We start from the raw sequence: 14,932 nt of genomic DNA, 5'->3' as shown, positions 1-14,932 counted from the left end.
AATTTTTATAATTTTTGAAAAGTATACTGTATCTAAATGACATTTCCGGCGGCCATTTTCCAACATGGCGGCCAAACTATCTCATGAATGGCTTCAATATTTTACTATGATGTTTACACAGCTCTGATTATAATATATATCCATTTTCATAATTTTCCAACAACATAGTGAAATATACTGTACCTAGCTTTCACGGCGGCCATTTTCCAATATGGCGACCAAACTATCGAACACAGAGCTGTAAAATTTTTCTATGATGCTCATGTGGTCCCAGTCACAATGTGTACCAATTTTCATAATTTTTGAAGAAGAATGTGGCATACATTGTAGCTGGCATTCCCGGCGGCCATTTTCCAAGATGGCGGCGAAAGCTCGCGCTCTACAGCAGGGGACTTTTAGTATATTTTTGTTGGGTCGAAAATAACACATGTACCAATTTTCATCTTTATGTTCAAATGTTCTAGGTCAAACCCTAAAAGTCCTGGGCTACAAGACGAGGTTTGTGGGTTGATTGCGGCGGATTTAGTGCCAAATAATTATAGAATTCACCTGATGCCCATCTGAAGTTAGATGAGCGGGAAAGCAAACAAAAAGGGTGAGCCTAGGAAGAATGACGTTACATAACTAAAGTATTAAAAGGATACAGAGTGTCATCCTTCTTCTATTATCCCCTTCTGGTAACACGTATAGAGGTTTAATAGCTTAATATTACTGTTTGTTCATATTGCCACACATGTTATCATACGTTTATTATTATAAGTTGGCATTCTGTATTGTCTTAGGACCGTCACAGTGATCAAATTTTAATCTAAATATATTTTCGAAAGTTCTTGGTTTGCATGCTTGTTCTTTCCCAACATCGTTAACACTATGGGAAAGTTTTAGAAGTGCATTGATTGTAGTCGTCTATAGACTGGTAATGCGGTGAACCCAAGCCATTAAGCCTGTTAAGAACATCATACTCTGGATCATTTTAGCCACTATTTAAGCGTCGTAACATTGATTTTGAAAGTTGTAAAAAAATTGAAGTGGGAGCAAAGTCTATTTAGTGTTTATCGTCGACATAGTTCCTTAAAACACCCGGGCAACGCGGGGATACTAGTCAAATATATATTCATAATATTTCATATTTTTGTGGGTTGGGGGACTGTTCTCTGGTTGCAAGGGATGTCTTTGCTGGTTCGTTTTAGACTTACAAAGTCCATGTTTAAAGCTTGAAGACTAACGGGCTTAAACTTACTGTTTCATTTTTATGAACAAATGGGTTTCTACGAAACATTGAACTAGAACGCAGTGGCGGATTCAAGGGAAAATGAAGTAGTTCAACAATTTCATTTGACTTAGATTTTTTTAAATCATCGTTCAGTAAGACCCTTTACAAAAACGGGGGTGGGCATAGTAAAGCATGCTTGATATAGGGTTTCAATGAAACATCCGGTGTAAGAATCCTAAAACGTCCAGCAGTCCACCAAAATTCTTTTGCTTGAAGCCGTGTCTAACGTCTATGAAAAAATGCTTCTAAGTGACAATTTAAATAATTGTAAGTATTAAAAGGAAACTGGAGGCTCGGTGAATGATAAGTGTAGTTTTAATTTTAATTTGCTAGTTTAATTATATGTTGTCAATGTTTTATCAAAAACAATTTGTGTTTTGGGTTAATTTCAGCTTAATTATACTTCGTTAAGTTTAATTTAAAGGAATGTTTTGTTTCTCTAGTATTGATTTAGTTTGTAATACTAGTTTTAATTCAATATTTATTAGAATTGCAACAATTAGGGGCGTTTTTAACTTTTTGCCGAATATTCACTATTTTACCCTAAAATTTTAAATTATTCCTTTTTTATGTCTTTTAATGATCATTTATATTACTTTAAATGTAAGATAGGAAACATTTGACGCTGTACGCCATGTGATGTCTTATCTTAATTTGTTAGTTTTACCTCAAAGTGATCCATGTTCTTAAACAAAAAATTGTTTTTTTCAGTTAATTTCACTTTAACTAAGTTTAAATTAACGTAACATCGGGGTTCATTATAGTTAATTTAGCTGACAAATTGAGTTTCAATAAATAGTTCACCCTAATTGCAATTCATAGTGGAGTTTTGGATTCGGACCTTGCCGAACATTCACTATTTTACCCCAAACTTTCGAATTTCGCTCTTCTTGAAAGGCTCGAATAATATTTTGCTGAAAAATGCCCAATTATCACTATTTTACCACAAACCTTTAAATTTCACTAATATTAGTGTATTTTAACTATTATTTAGATTAATTTAAACGTAAAATAGTAAAAATGAGGTTGGACGATACAAATCGTGCATTTTTAATATTCACTTATTACTTTAATTAAAAGTTATCGGTGATATTACCCAAAGCTGTTGGTTTTGTGTTAACTTCACGTTAAGTTGAATTAAACGTTATATCTTGGTTCAGTAGAGTTAATTTAGTCCAAAAAATGAGTTTATATAAATAATTCGTTTTAATTACAATGTTTAGTGGAGTTTTTATCCTCGCCAAACATTCACTATTTTAGTTTAACCGAAAACTTTTGAATTTCGCGCCTATTAATGTATTTTATAAATATAATAAATTAACTTTTGTGTGAAATAGGAAAAAATGGGACTTGAAAAAACGGGTCGTTTAGTTTTAATCTTAATTAAGCAGTTCAATTAAAAGTTATTGGAATTTTTATTCAAAAATATATGTTTTTGGTCTAATTTCACGTTATTTATACTTAAGTAACTTGAAATTAATGTTTGATTGTGGTTTGACAATGTTATTTTAGCTTATAAAATTAGTTTCAATAAATAATTTAGCTTCTTTGCTATGTTTAGTGGAGATTTGATACTTGTCGAACATTCACTAGTTTACCCCAAACTTTTTTACGCCTATTTATGTATTTTAAAGATAATATGAATTAACTAGTGTGAAATAGGAATCTTAACTGAGTTAATGGGATTTTTGATTAAGTATATAAAACGAGTTTAAATTAATAATTTTCTTTAATTTCAATGTTTAGTGGAGTTTATTTTTGAAGAATATTTACTGTTTTACAATAAATGCTACAATTTGACGCCTTGGTATTAAAAAAATAGTTAACAAGGATTTATACTGGTACAAGGTGAAGACCGTGAAGTCTGAGCGCGAACTGAAGAGAGATTATTTGGCATGCTGGTTTTCGAGATATATTTCTACAGGCCGTAGTGCACAGGGCCATCTGTTATTGAATATGTGATAGGAAGGCGCGAAACTTAAATGTTAGTCCTGTGTTATTTATGATATGGCCCTAACATCACTATGATGTGGCCCTAACATCTCGTTTCACCTCAACGATATTCTTAGTTTGCCAAATGCCAACATGAGTGTTAACGTTAAATATCACCAAAGCTGACTTTCTTACACGCAATGAAAATCAATGCGCACCATAACAAGAATGAAAACTCCGAAGCTACAACCCGATTACGATTAGCGCTTTCAGTCATCTAATTGCCACCACGATGCTATCTTCTTTTATAAAATCTGTTATAATTTGTACTGTAGCTAAATAAGAACTACTCAAGCATAACGAAAGACGATTTATTAACAAGAGAAATGACAAAATATGCTACGAGAGTCTGAAAACATAATTGGACGTCGGTTTCTTAACCGAGCTGACTCATACATCTGATGACATGATTAAAAATGCTAGCTTGATTGCTTTTGTAGATGTCGCTAGTGTTCATATAATCAATAACCGCGCCAGATTTAAAACGGGTTTAAGCGTCAACTCCTAACAATCTAAACCTTATTGTTTAAACGTGTATTTAACTTTCGGCTCACTCTGAACCGTTTATGTCTCTTCAATACAGACACGCAAATCAAAACCCATAGTTTACTTCACCTCAGGTCTCAATTATTTACTCTTTGGTTCACCAAGCCTATATCGGATAATACTTGATTTACAAGACAGCGTCAAGGCCTTAGCTCTTTTCGTGTAATCACTAAAGCAAGGATTATCCTATATACAGATGTAGTATAGCTTAAGTAATATATAGACAGCCATTTCAAATAATAATAATTGCGTGAACCTTTGGTGGAAACCCCGCCATTGGGAGGCTAGACGTTTCTCGTAACCCTAGCCGATCGCCGCGTACGTCTTGACCTTAATGATGATGGAGTAGAAGCCAGTGTGTAGAGACTGGTGTCCATGTGGGATGGACAAGGACCAGAAGATGGTGGTGTGTAGAAGCCAGTGTGTACAGACTGGTGTCCATGTGGGATGAACAAAGAGCAGTTGATGATTATAAGCCAGTAAGTACAGACTGGTGTCCATGTGGGATGGAGAAAAAACAGATGATGGTGGTGATTACAAGCCAGTGTGTACTGACTGTTGTACATATGGGATGGACAAAGTGCAGAAAATGGTGGTGATTAGAAACCAGTAAGTATAGACTGGTGTCCAAGTGGGAGGGACAAGAGACCAGATGATGGTGGTGTTTAAAAGCCAGTAAGTGCCTACTGGTGTCCATGTGGGATGGACAAAGTCCAGGTGATGGTAATGTATAGAAGCTAATGACTATAGAGTGGTGCAAATGTGGGATGGACAAATGACTAGAAGATGGTGGTGGCAATGGTGCAATAGCCAGTGTAAGTGGAATACAATTTTCCAAATTTCCGGTCCGTAAATTGAGAACACATTTACCCCGATTTTCCAACTGCGAACGCGGTCCCCTGGGGTGTAACAACAGACAGACAGACGCGTTGTAATTAGAACCACTCCGAGACATACGTCACTCGAGGAAGTAAAAATTGGGTTAAAAGAGCAATTATTATAAATTTGTTACACTGCTCTTCCCTAGATGGCACATGGGCATGGTGACAAATTTATATAATATCAAGGTGTTCAACTCCAAAGTTAAATATCTTCAATTTGACAGTGTATATGTTTACTAACCGCATTGAACTAAAATAAAAACTATCACTTTTATATGAGGAACCGCGTAGAACTCGATTACAAACTAGGAAAACTGACAGCAAATAGGCGAAAATTGTTGCACTCTACCTTTTAATGTTGAATATCTTAAAACTGACACGCACAATCTTAATTAAATTTAAGTATGTTGTTAAGCGTATAAAACTTTACCAGGACGGTTTAGTTTATACCAGTTAGTCAATCTAGACAAAAATAGCATTTGATTGTTTCCTAACATTCACTATCAATTTAAAGGTTGATCATCTTAAATGTGGATATAATATAAATACGTTGTTAAGCGTATAAAAATGTACCAGAATGTTATTTTAAAATATTCAATTATCGTTGTCCGTCGTATTTTTGATTATAATTAGCGTTATTAAAATCTATTTTTTAAAAAGACTTAGGACTTAAATTATGTTATACCAGAAGGGGATAATGGAAGAAGGATGACGCTCTGTATCCTCTTAATGCTTTAGTTATGTAACGTCATTCTTCCCAGGCTCCCCCTTTTAGTTTGCGTTCCCGCTCATCAAACTACAAATGGGCATCGCACCGTAAGGTGAATTCAATAGTTGTTTGGCACTAAATCCCCAGCAATCATCCCACAAATCTCGTCTTGACGTGGGACAAAATGCGCAAGCGCGTCTTGCCAAATATTTAAACGCTAATAGAGTAATGATGAGGGAACTATTTATCGTGTGTGTGATTCGGTTTAGTAACCTTGCTCTAAGTGTTCCGATGTTGGGAATGGGAAGAGTGACGTTACACTCACCCAGCTTTGTGGTACACTTCTCTCGAAGAGAAGAATTATATACTTCTGGATATACCTATAAGCAGAACAGCATATGAAAGCTAGACAAAGAATGGCGATAAAAAGAGCAGATCCCGAATATGCCTCGAGGGAACGAGAAAATGTTCGTCAGGCCAAAGCTAGAAAACGAAAAGACCCTGCCTTTATGGAATTTGAGCGGGCGAGAAACAGAGAATTGATGGCTCTGAAGCGCCAAGACCCAGAATATGCAGCTACGGAACGAGAAAGAGCTAGGATAGTCATGGCGATCAAACGGAAAGATGCTTAATTTGCTGAAGCCGAAAGAGCCTTAAACCGACAAAGAGCAGCCGTACTTACTCAAGTGACTAACACGTATCTTCCTCAAATTGTACTTAAATGATCAATTGCATTAAGTTATTGCCGTAAAAGTGCACACTTAGCTTTATATTATTAAGTTAAAAAGTGACTTTAATGGAACAATAAGGAATGTGTGACGATATTTGGATTTGTAACGACATTTACGATATTTACTTATATTGGTAAAAAGGCCCCTATTTTATTATTGATGAAAACAAACAATAATGGTTTAAAGATTACAATTTCAATGGCTGGATTTCCCCAGGGAGCACATTATCCAATTATTTTTGTGCTCACTGATTTCCCTAAAGCTGGGTACCCTCGCGTAGATGTGACCCGTAAAAAATTCTTAAGAAGATTTCAAAGGAGGATTGTTGGCCCCGCGTACAAAGGTTGCCCGGCCCAATAACATTAAGGTTGACCCGAAACGACCTAAAGGTAAAAAACCTCGGGTCACGGGTTCTCTTTCTTTTCAAAACGAATATCAGAGAACATCTTGGAAAGAGAAAGGGTTGAGTAGATCGAGACCAGGACTAGTCCGAAGCGGACGCGCGCTTACAACTTCGCGCTCGCTAAGTTTTGATAGAGATGGCAAATCTCTGCCCATGTTAAATAAACTCTACCTAAAACTCGACCTAAAGACTAAGGGATAACCCTCGTGCGGAGAAACTCAAGTTGATCCCGACTAACGCGCGCGTGTTCATAACCGTTTTGAAACAAAGGAATATGTGCGCGCCTTCCTCAGCAACGTTCCGTTCCCGTACATCGTGGACCAGGTCGCTAAGATAAGTGAAAATGTTACGAACTTAAATTATAAGGGTATCCAGCCAAATCCCCCTTAGTATTAACAAAAGTGAATAGGCTACTACGTACAGAAAGTGTAGAAATTGAAGTCTGTAGCGCCTTTTCCTGTGGTTTTAAAGAAAACTCTTGAGCAGACGACGCGTAAAAGATAAAGTCAAACCAGATTGGTGGTATTCGAACTTCCCTCCGTTTAGAGCAGCCAATCGTGCTTCAAAGCAATTCATCACCGAAAGTAGTTCGAGTGAAGAAATGTAAAGCCCCGCCCATTGACATGCGCGATAACCACTGGATGTTGTACTTCCAACAGCAACACGTAGATGGCGAAAAAATCTACTTTTTGGGAGCGAAATTTAAAATGCTAAGTTATAGATCATTGGTGTTGCTATACGTAACGTTAGTTCAAATCATAATGAAAAGGTGAATATTTGTGTTATATGTATATTTCCTACCACGTACACATTATTTATTACTAAACAATAAAGGATTTACATTTATTATTATTAATCCTGACGTTATGAAAAATGGTTTAAATTATTGGTAGACCGAACGATGATGCCTTGATTGGAAAATACCTGCCCTTGCGTCTTTGCGAGTTCATGTCTTCTTTTTTTCAATAAAAGACTAACAGTTTTCAAATAGCTAATTTGTTTGAAGGATCATTTGTCTGCGAACGTTTGCAGTTAATTGCAGGATGAGGAGAGTAGTCTTTGTAAAGAGCGGCTCTTGGAGTCAATTTAGCTCCCACAAACGTAAATAATGACGATAATGACTTGTCTTGTTATGGTCTTAACTTTGCATTAATTTTGCCCAAGCAAAGCAAGTTTAACATACATTCATTCTATTTCATAATTTCGATTACTTACGTTTTTGACCAATTCAATTAACTTCAAGCGTAGCACTTTACAAAAACGTCTCTCCTCATCCTGGAATTAACCTCAATAAATAACAAAAACAATCCTGATTGCAAACGAGCAAGAGATGTTATTAAATCCAAACTTGTTATACATTTCCTCTGTTCATTCTTTTATTCATCTCAGACACAAGAATGCATCAGTTGGTTTTGGGGCTTCAATTGAAGGAACTTCATTTGGGAGTTTCTTTATTATTTCTACCAAAGCAATTCAGAGAAAAATGATAATGCAAACGAAGTGGCTATTAGTAAACTATTAATCTTTCATTGATAGAACAAGACATTATCTTGCAAAAGACGGAAGTGCCGGTATTATCCTTTTAAGGCATCATTGCTTGGTCCACCGATAAATTTGAACATTTTTTCCTAACGTTGGGATTATTTGGGAAATATACATCCATTTCTGTTTCTGCAACTCGGGATTGGACATTTACAACTCATATTTTTTAAGAAATAATAAAATTTAAATCCTAAAGACAACTTATTCCCATAATTATAAAAGAATAATAAAAAACTCATGGACTTAAAAATATTAACTTATATTGTTTAGTAATAAACAATGTGTATGTTGTTTAAAACATGGCGAGAAATATATTTTAAAATCTATATAATACAACGAACATTCATCTTTTTATTAAGATTTGAACTTACATTATCTATAGCAAAAGCAATGTTCTAAAACGAAGCAATTTCAATTTCGCGCTAAAGGATAGATTTTTCCCGCCATCTACTTGTTGCTGTTGGAAGTAAAACATTATGTGGTTACCGCGCATGTCAATGGGCGGGGCTTTACCTTTCCCCACTCGGTCTAATAGTCACGTGTACCAGGAACTATAACTTCAAGAGGTAGGGATACAAAGGTACAAGTGATTCGCCGCCGCGTTACTGTGGTTTTCCGCTTAGGCCATAGATATATTATAAAAAAACGTCTTGGTTTGGACCAAGGCCGAAAAAACAAACGATATGTCTGAGGTATATCAATTGACTGAAGTTTCAGATATTGCAATTTCTTTTTAAATTATTTTTATTCCTTTAATCCTTAATCAATATTTGATTCAATCAAGTAATTTTTACTGTTAATCGATCTATTCCCTCTAAATTAATTTAAAAAATTACATATCTACGCTTTTTCAAGAATAATTGCATTTTCCGAAAACATTTTATCATGAAATTAATTATTTTGAAGGGAGTACGTGTTGGGGGATGAATATTGAATATTTGAATTATCATACGAAGTGTCTAAAAAGAGGAAGCGATCTTTGATATAAATCGAAAGGAAAATGTAAATATTTAATAGTGGATGCATATATTGGGGGCGCGAATTTATACATTTAACTTCGAATATCGAAATGATACATTTTTTTTGTCGCGACTATGAAAGAAAGGTTGCACTGCAGTTTCCCTCTCCGAACTTCAAAGCTTCTTGGCCATAACTCAATCTAGATTTGGAACCCCTTACTACATTGTTGGCGCAACTTGTACACCGGTTACGTATTACGCGTAATCATTTTATCAGGCGTAGAGACCATTTCGGAAAACACACAGGGGCGAGGGGCCAAAGTTCACTACAGGCGGGAGGCAAGTCAACTCGCACTGCCTATAGCGGTGCTTCTAGGCGAGAGGGAGAAGACCCCAATGGCGGCATCGCCCGTGTTTTAGTTTCTCCTTATGTAATTTCTGTATGATCGGTCCTTGGCAGAACTGGTAAGGTATGATGTGTTCAACCATTTTACTTCCTCAGGAAAAAACAAGTAATTGGAACTGAGAAGTATTTCTTTTTATGTAAACTTTACCCTTTCCTTTGGTTATATTTATACCGATATCATATTTTTCCAGTGCATAAAATGAGAGCTACCTATTAAAAGAAACCACACAGGACCGAGGTTGTTGCTTTGTCTTAAGTAGACGACATAAGTTTATAAATTAGTTTGAGCAAAATAAATTCTTTATCATAATTTCTCAGCAACTTACAACAGATTTAAACTATTTTGGTGCAAACTTGAAAATTTGTCAAGGCAGCAAGACTTAAAACTGTGTCCGTTGCTTAGAAGTTAAAGAGTATCGACACGAAATCCCTTCAAAATAATTAATTTCATGATAAAATGTTTTCGGAAAATGGAATTATTCTTGAAAAAGCGTAGATATGTAATTTTTTAAATTAATTTAGAGGGAATAGATCGATTAACAGTAAAAATTACTTGATTGAATCAAATATTGATTAAGGATTAAAGGAATAAAAATAATTTAAAAAGAAATTGCAATATCTGAAACTTCAGTCAATTGATATACCTCAGACATATCGTTTGTTTTTTCGGCCTTGGTCCAAACCAAGACGTTTTTTTATAATATCTGTCCCTTCAGTCTTAATGTAATTAAAATTTGAATAATTTCATGTTTTTTGTAATGACATACATTTGGGATTGATCTATTTCTAATAGCTTAAATAAGTACTTAAGTATCGTTAATTATATGAACTCATATCCAATAACATAGTTTTCGATAAGTATATAATGTTGTACTTTATATATGAAGTTAGTTTAAAAATGACAGTATTTGAAATGTAGAATAAAATTTTTTATTTGTTGTGTACACTCTATACATATATCAATGAGAATTTTTGAGGAATGCATCATGAGTAGAAGAGCTTGAAGACGATGTCTATAATACTTTTAACGGTGCTAAATCAGCCTCAAGAGAGAGGAAAAAGAGATTGAAGCGGTCAGAGGGAAAAAGCCTAAAGAAGATTGTCTAGGCGCGTGCTTGGAAGATTATGGCCATAGTATCTTTTTAACGGAATTAAGTATGGCCTTAGACAAGTGTGATCCACGTTGCATCGCAGGCAAAGGAAAAATACCCGCCCCCCATTCACCCGTATACTAGAGGATATTTCAGTAAGAGAAAATTTACTGAATCAGGGATGGCGAGAGATCACAAGTGATATGGCTTAATTATGAGCTAGATCCCCTTGTTTTGTTTGGCAGCTTTATATAATTTAATGTTCCTAGATTTAATTGGCGCTGGTGATTTTGCGAACTATGTTAATGATATATTGAAATTAAAACGGAAAAGTTACATTTTGGAATATTCCTAAGCGTTCTTCGTTTGCGGGGAATATTTAGCAATAGCAATAGTCGCCAGGGAATTAGTTTCTTGGGGGTTTGTATATAACTTCTAAATAACTATAACTATTTCCTTTATCTTGGATGAATTTCAAAATTGCTGGAATTTAACTCGCAATAGTGAAGTTATAACATTTGATTTTGATTAGTTTTGTTGAACTCAGAAACCATGAAATTATAATAAAGTTCCTACTTAATATTTGAATGGAGTATTTGCTAGATAATTTATATTTTCCTTTATATCTCCGTTATTTTTCAACAATTGCTTTCTAGTTTTTTCCCTACAATTTCTTCCTAGTTTTTTCCCCACAATTTCTCCCAAGTTTTTCCCCTGCAATTTCATTATTTTCTCGGTAACATTTTACACCAATATCTGCGTATATTTCAAGGGCAAATTTCCTATGTTTCCTTAATTTACCAGTTTTTATTGATCACTCTGAACAACGCCAGTTTTGCTGGGTTCTCTTTAAAAAAGAGAGACTTTCTCTAGAAGGATGATTGAGACGTCAGTCAAGTTACTGACGAATCTGTCTCGCTTGGTGATTGTTGTGTCACTAACCTCGTACCAGCTGTTATCTTTTCGAATAAAGTTTAGATAGTGACCTTGGTTTAAAGAAGAACCTTTATGAATGATCACGCCCCTAGTTTTGTAAACGCTGTGGTTTAAAACCACTTTCTGATTTTCGAATCCGGATATTTTGGTTAAAATCTTAATTGGGTGACCATTTACTACAGTATCTCTTGGAAACCACAGAAATACGTACTTACCGGCTGAAATCAATACATCACGTTCATCAATTTCTCTGCGTTTACACGTTTCGCATGGCATCATTGTTGGTCTCATCCTTTCGACTAATAGTTTCCAATCAATTTTACAGAGGTTTGGCAAAGGAAGAGTGAAGATGCAGCTTTGGATAAAGTTTCCAGAACTTTTTTCCAGGTGACAGCTGGGGCATTTGGTAACGTTTTGCGACTTTGTCCATAATAGTTCCCGCAGAGCGTTAGAGTCAGGAGTTTCCATTTCTTCGCAAAGTCTTGGCAAGAGAACCCATAAGAATTCACTTGCATCTTGCTGTTCGTTGTGGGTAAAAGGCAACCCAACAGCCGTTCGCAAATTGAAACCATCGTCGCTGAAACTCTCATTGGAATTTTCAACATGCTCAATAGTGTTACGAAGGCAAGTCAAAATGGGCTTATCGCTCAATGATCCTTTGTGCTCTTTAATAATGTTCCTTAATTCCGGAATCAGTAACAACAATTGCAAAACGCTATTTGCGTAGCACGTTACTCCATCTCCATTTTGAAATCCCTTCAAGGGAAAAATGTCTATGCTCTGAAGACCTAGTCTGATCTTTTTATTTGGTCTTTCTTTTAACGTTTCATCAGATCTCTCTCCTTCAACTTCTAAAATACACCTCGACGTCGGCCTTTTTGTACCTCTCTTTCCTTCCGACCCGACTATTTCTATAAGTGGAAGATCAGGTCTGTGTTTTTGACGCAGCCTGTTATACTCCGCAATGGCTCGTCCATCTGCCGTAATTTTATTCGGGTCTAATTGCAAGAGATGGAGACCGGCCAAGGAAGTCACTCGCGATAAAGCGACGTATGCCATGCCAGTTCCAAATAAATTTGATCCCAAATCCATAATTGCGCATTTTAAACTCATTCCCTGGCTTTTGTGTATAGTAATGGCATATGCCAAGATTATCGGAAATTGCGTTCGTTTGACGTATAAATTGGTCATTAGCAAGAACTTGACGCTTATTTTCTCGACTAAAAAGTCGGGCTTATTGTTCTCGTCGCTTGGTTCCCGATCTACTCTGATACGGATACCAGTGATGTTCCCACTGTCGTTCTTTTGGAATCCCGTTATAATGGCCATGGTGCCGTTAATAACACCTTCTTCGAAATTGATGTTTCTCCTAACCATTATTCGAGATCCAACGCAGAGATACAGCTTGCTCTCTAGACCTCCAGTTTTTGACGGCTCATTGTCTAACATTTTCAGTCTCCTGACAATGTTTTTGGTAATTTTTTTGTCGTAATCAACGAGTTTGTCTTCGCATTGAACGCATTCAACTTTTTGTCGGCTTTCCTCTAGCATTTTTATGTTGAATTTATCGCACATGGCCAATTTCGGCATCAAACAGATGGGATGAAATCCTTCTTTAACCAGCTTAAGGTAAAGATTCATAGCCACCTGAATTTTGTTCCCTCCCGTAACTAGTCTACTTTCTAAGGTTGAAACGTCATCTTTCGTAACAGTTCCGACTCTAATTCGGTTAAGAAGGTCGCCATAAACTCGGTCGTCCGCCTGACGAACGTTTTGCGTTAGTTCATCGTATCGGAAATACTTCCAAAGATCAGTGCCTCCAATGCTATTAAATCTTAGTCTAGCTTCCTGGGAAGTGACTTTTAAAAACGCAGGATTACCCTGTACAGGCGGCAATTGGAAGAAATCTCCAAAAACAAGAACGCAAACCACACCGCCGAAAGGCTTGTTCATTTCCCAAAATTCATTTAGCCTCAAATGAACGTAAGTTAGTAGTACCGAAGACACCATAGAAATCTCATCGACAATCAAGAGTTTCAAATTTCCCAGAGTTTGTTTCATAATGGAAATGTTTTCGGAATTGAGGGAATGGTATTCCGCGGTACGCCCATGTTCTACTGGCAACATAAGTAATCTGTGCAACGTTACGCCGTTGACATTTAGGGCTGCCAAGCCCGTGGGAGCGGCTATCGCGACGCTACCGGCATTTTTAAAGTGACGTCTAACGGCGTTGGCGATAGTAGCAATAAGAAAGGACTTTCCAGTGCCGCCCGGACCAGATACAAAGTGGCAGAAATTCTCAATTTTCCCTCCCTCTTGAGTGAAGTGATCCATGACTTTGTCATAAACCCTTTTTTGATCATTGTTGAGTAAGGCAACTTGGTCTAGTGCCGTGCCCTCGAAATCAATTTCCATAGCGGCTTCGACATCATGCATCGCATTTTCTGTTTCAACGACGATTTCTTTCCCTTGAAGGGCATTTTCATCGTCATAGCTTTCTGCATCCGAAATCGCGGCAATCTCTTTAGCTTTTTCGGAGGCTTTGCGCTTCTTTAGAACTTCTTTGGATACCGAGAATTTCTCGTGGTATTCTCTCATGGGTTTTAGCGTTGATAATGAGCTTTCGAAAGCTTCAGCGAACGTTGCAAACTCGCCCAATAACTCAGTCTCGTTTCGCCATGGTTTGAACAGAATTAGTAGAGCGTGGCAGTACTTTTCTGGTTCCTCTATTGGGTCGTGAACGTAATGTTCTATTATGTAGGGCTTAATCCTCTTTCTCATGAAACCGAGATTATTTTTCAACTCGATTACATTTTCAGATTTTTTAGCTCCCTCCGAGTACTTTACGTAATCGTAAAACCGTCCGAACTCTCGCAAGCTTAAATCTTCCAAGCTATCGGGTCTGTTGGGATACTTGTCGTCCACAAACCCTTTTTGGCAGATGTCTTCGCTTTCAGGATCAATTTCCCTCAAGCGTGCAAGATCCTTGTAACATTTCAAAACTTTGGATCGGTTTTCTTTCACGTTAGTGTTAATAAACTTGGTGCTGTCAGACTTTTGATACAATTTCTGACCCAACATCATGTCCAAAGCTTCGTAAATTCCGACCGACTTATTTGTGAAAGATTTCAGTCCATAAGCGAACAATCTTTTTGACAAGCTTTCGTGTGCCAACTCAGCGAAACACTGATCCATTTCAGCCCGATCTCCCTTTGTCACGTACGACGTGACGTATATCGCCACTTGTTCCGAGGAATCGGCGACAAACTGCAAATCCATATTGGCTTTCAAAGCCAAAAGTAATGCCGGATTGTAGTCATTGATAAAAACTTCGTTTTCATTTCTGGGCAAATCGTACAGACGTTTTTGGCCTCGTTTCATTTTACGATGACGCGTAACTGATTCAACAGAGTTCAAAGTCGCAACGTTTGTTACGTTTCGAGGAAAACCGTAGCGACACACT

At 36.7% G+C, this 14,932-nt stretch overlaps 1 protein-coding gene across 1 annotated transcript; it reads right to left on the bottom strand.

The window, feature by feature from the left end:
- Positions 1–10,351: 10,351 nt before the first annotated feature.
- On the bottom strand, positions 10,352–14,932 carry LOC149679117 (uncharacterized). The gene is made up of 2 exons (XM_089836939.1): positions 11,476–14,932; positions 10,352–11,402 (listed from the first exon to the last, which is right to left on the bottom strand). The coding sequence occupies exons 1-2, from the start codon at positions 14,848–14,850 to the stop codon at positions 11,331–11,333; spliced, it is 3,447 nt and encodes a 1,148-aa protein (XP_089693065.1). The 5' UTR covers positions 14,851–14,932; the 3' UTR covers positions 10,352–11,330.

The sequence above is a fragment of the Phalangium opilio genome, unplaced genomic scaffold (genome assembly GCF_054372755.1).
Source record: "Phalangium opilio isolate 3A_F unplaced genomic scaffold, DU_Popi_V2 ptg000042l_1, whole genome shotgun sequence".
In the NCBI taxonomy this organism is placed as follows: domain Eukaryota; kingdom Metazoa; phylum Arthropoda; class Arachnida; order Opiliones; family Phalangiidae; genus Phalangium; species Phalangium opilio.
Note: the sequence above shows the minus strand (reverse complement) of the source record. Positions and strands in the feature narration are given on the sequence as shown.